Below are 3,730 nucleotides of genomic sequence, written 5' to 3'. Positions count from 1 at the left end.
TGGTTTGTGCATAAATGTATATATCTTAGTTCGAACTTTTATTTTAGAAAGTTGAGCCTTAATGCAACTAAGTTAGAAATTAGTGGTTAGAATGTGATTTGAATCTATCTCTTAATCTGAGAAGAAAACTGACCTCTCCCAACTTCACATATGCAGCTAATGCATGCATGCATGTGTAGATTATTATAGTAAGGCTAGCAGAACAATATACAATCACAAATAGTTAATTATTCCTCATATTTTTATTTAATTAAATATCTTAGTTCAGACTATTTTCATCTAGCACAATGTCAATTGTCAAGTTGTCATTGCTAGTAATTGACATTTTCTTTAAAATACGGATATGAAAAATGATAAAACGGATAGCAAAACCGACCTGTTCCATAAATATATACATAATGATTGTTTATTATCATCTATTTAAAATTGAAGTTTTTACTCTTTTAAATATAACATTTATCTTTGAAATTACAAAACACAAAACTCAAATACTTTAATGGATGAAACTAAGTAATTTCCTTTGATAATTTTATGACTTTTCCGAACCTAAAGCTTTAAAGTAAATTAATTCAGTTCATTAATTTTATACCATAAAAATATGTTTGTTAATTAATTCGTATTTTTATTAAACAAAGCTCTCTTATATCATATAATGCATACATACAAGAATAGTTATCCATCTAAGAATCTAGTTTTAATAATTATTTTTTATAACATTGTAATCTCTAAATTATATTACAATATTTAAAATTGTAATTTATTTAAAACAAATTGTTTTTCTCAATTATAAATACTAATATGTTTTAAATGAGTATATTTATAATCAATATAAAAATTTAAATTCCCAAAATTAAAAAAAAAGTAGCTATTTTGTTTCTAAAAATTATAATCAATTTTCTCAAAAATAAATAAATAAAGTATTTTATAGTACGTTAAACTTTAATTATTAAAAGCATCGCTCTTTAAAAAAAAAAAAAAAAAAAAAAACTCCTTTATTTTATAAATTTATTGCTCGCGTGAATGCGACTTGATGAACGGACACGCACAACCCAATAGACGGAAAAACCAGCGTAGTTACTCCGGTATGACTTTTTTATTTTAATTTAAAACATATAATTTTCCCATTTCTCTCTGTCTCCCTGCACTCTCAACGGAAATGGATTGGGTGAATGAAGAAAGAAGGAGAAGCCAAGATCCCATTTTTCATAGATTTCTTGCTTCATTCCTTCTCCTAGCAACGCAAATCGCTGCCGCCGCAGCTTCTTCTTCAGGGTCGAGCTTCGTCTTCAACGGCTTCCGCGGCGCTAGCCTCAGCCTCAACGGCGGGGGCACGATCGAATCCAATCTTCACCGCCTCCCGCGGCGCTAGCCTCAGCCTCAACGGCGGGGGCACGATCGAATCCAATGGTCTCCTCCGCCTCACCAACTTCACAAAAAATGAGGTCGGCCACGCCTTCTTCCCGAACCCCTTCGTCTTCCTTAACTCATCCTCCAGCGAACTGCTCTCTTTCTCCACCTCTTTTGTTTTTGCCATCTTTCCCGGGTACGAGGACATCAGTTCCCATGGCATCGCGTTTGCGATCACCCCTTCCAACAAACTCACCGACGTCCTCCCAAGCCAGCACCTTGGCCTCTTCAACTTCACCAATAACGGCGATCCGAGCAACCATATCGTCGCCGTGGAGCTCGACACCATCCAAAACAGGGAGTTTGAGGACATCAACGACAACCACGTCGGCATCGACGTCAATAGCCTGACATCCATCTCCTCCGCCCCTGCCTCTTTTTATCTCGACTCGTCTGGTCTCCAGTACGAAAATCTGAGCTTGATAAACGGCGAGCCGATGCGTGTTTGGGTGGACTATGATGGCAAGGGTATGGTCCTCAATGTCACTTTAGCTCCTATGATTAATCCAAAACCAGAACGTCCTCTCTTGTCATCAAAGGTCAACCTTTCATCCGTCGTTCTCAATAACATGTATGTCGGATTCGCCGCTGCTACCGGAGCGGCTGCCGGTTCTCATTACGTTCTGGGATGGAGCTTCAGCGTGAACGGAAAGGCAGAAGAGCTTAACCTCTCTCAACTTCCATCTCTTCCTACAAAAGAAGCAGAGGACACTACCACAGAGAAAAAAACCACCCAACTGTGGATCATTCTGCTACCGATAGTCATCTTCATTGTTCTCTTCATTGCATCAATTGGGATCGTGCATCTCATTAAAACCAAGAAGAAGTTTGCAGAAGTGGTGGAGGATTGGGAAACTGAATATGGGCCTCATAGATTCTCATACAAAGATCTCTACCGAGCCACCGAGGGGTTCAGCGACGAGAACCTCTTGGGCAACGGGGGATTCGGTGGTGTCTATAAAGGGCGGCTACCAAAATCCAAACTTGAGATCGCGGTGAAGAGAATCTCCCACGATTCGAGGCAGGGGATGAAGGAGTTCGTTGCAGAGATTGCGAGCATCGGCAGGCTTCGACACCGAAACCTAGTGCAGCTCCTCGGCTATTGCCGCCGGCGAGGTGAGCTCCTCCTCGTCTATGATTACATGCCCAACAGCAGCTTAGAGAAATACATCTTCGACCGACCTGAGAAAACTCTCAACTGGAGCCAGCGATTTAAAATCATCCGCGGCATCGCCGCTGCGCTTCTCTATCTTCACGAGGAATGGGAGCAGGTTGTTATTCACAGAGACATCAAAGCAAGCAATGTCCTCCTCGACGCCGAATTCAACGGAAAGCTCGGAGATTTCGGGCTCGCACGTCTACATGATCGCGGAAGCAATTTGCAGACGACAAGAGTGGTCGGAACTTTGGGTTATCTCGCACCCGAGCTCTCCAGGACGGGGAAATCGACAACTTCCTCCGACGTGTTTGGTTTCGGAGCATTTCTTCTTGAGGTTGCGTGCGGCAAACGGCCGATTGAGCTGAAAACCTCAGGGATTGAGATGGTTCTTGTGGATTGGGTGATGGACTTTTTGAGGGAAGGTGAGATTTTGGAAGCGAGGGATAGGAAGCTAGGGACTGTTTATTCGGCGGAGGAAATGGAGCTGGTGTTGAGATTGGGTTTGATATGCTCGCATCCAGCGCCGTCGGCAAGGCCGTCTATGAGGCAGGTCGTGCAGGTTTTGGAAGGGGAAGTAGCTCTTCCAGATATTTCGGAGGATGATTTTTATGTTTTTGATTCGAGTTCGAGGAGAAATAAGATTTTGATGGATGAGAGTTCGTCGAATAGCTGCACTGCGGCGAGTTATCCTTCTTTGTCGGATTTACCATTGTCTCGAATAAATTGATTTGTTCATGTTGATTTGCTTGTAAAGAAAAAAAAAATTGGTTTTTTGGTATGTTAATTGGGATTTATTTCTTTTTAGTGTGTTCGATTGCTTATAGATTTTGGCGCTTTTCTCTTTCTCTTTCTTCGATGGCAATGCCTTCTTCAGACCTTCGGTTGGATATGGATGATATGATTAGCAGTTTTGGACAGGACTACGGGAATACTATATGATTGTAAGTTGCAGGAGAAATTTTGAGCCAATTGCTAAGTTTAGCCTTTGAAGTTTGCTTTCATATTAGACTTCCAAACAGAAGATTGCTATTTTCAATTTAGGGTCAAGTTATTTGAGACCCAAGGACTGATTTTTTGGTTCAAAAGTTATGTTGGATTACATTTTCTTAAAGCTATGTAAGGAGTTGCTCAAGTTGGGATTTTTAAGAGGGAGAGCTCAATGAG

General features: G+C 40.8%; 1 protein-coding gene across 1 annotated transcript; it reads left to right on the top strand.

Annotated features, from left to right (window-relative positions):
• The first annotated feature begins 1,030 nt into the window (after positions 1–1,030).
• Positions 1,031–3,492, top strand: LOC110031378 (L-type lectin-domain containing receptor kinase IV.1-like). The gene is made up of 2 exons (XM_020734548.1): positions 1,031–1,345; positions 1,407–3,492. Exons 1-2 carry the CDS (start codon positions 1,157–1,159, stop codon positions 3,291–3,293), a joined length of 2,076 nt encoding a protein of 691 aa, XP_020590207.1. The 5' UTR covers positions 1,031–1,156; the 3' UTR covers positions 3,294–3,492.
• Positions 3,493–3,730: the final 238 nt, after the last annotated feature.

Source organism: Phalaenopsis equestris, unplaced genomic scaffold (assembly GCF_001263595.1).
Source record: "Phalaenopsis equestris unplaced genomic scaffold, ASM126359v1 Scaffold000803, whole genome shotgun sequence".
NCBI classification, from domain to species: domain Eukaryota; kingdom Viridiplantae; phylum Streptophyta; class Magnoliopsida; order Asparagales; family Orchidaceae; genus Phalaenopsis; species Phalaenopsis equestris.
Note: the sequence above shows the minus strand (reverse complement) of the source record. Positions and strands in the feature narration are given on the sequence as shown.

Excerpts from the sequence above, each read along its gene's own strand:
- LOC110031378 (XM_020734548.1), top strand. The coding sequence starts at position 1,157 with ATGGATTGGGTGAATGAAGAAAGAAGGAGAAGCCAAGATCCCATTTTT. Across the intron at positions 1,346-1,406 it reads GGGGCACGATCGAATCCAAT|GGTCTCCTCCGCCTCACCAA; the intron begins CTTCACCGCCTC and ends ATCGAATCCAAT.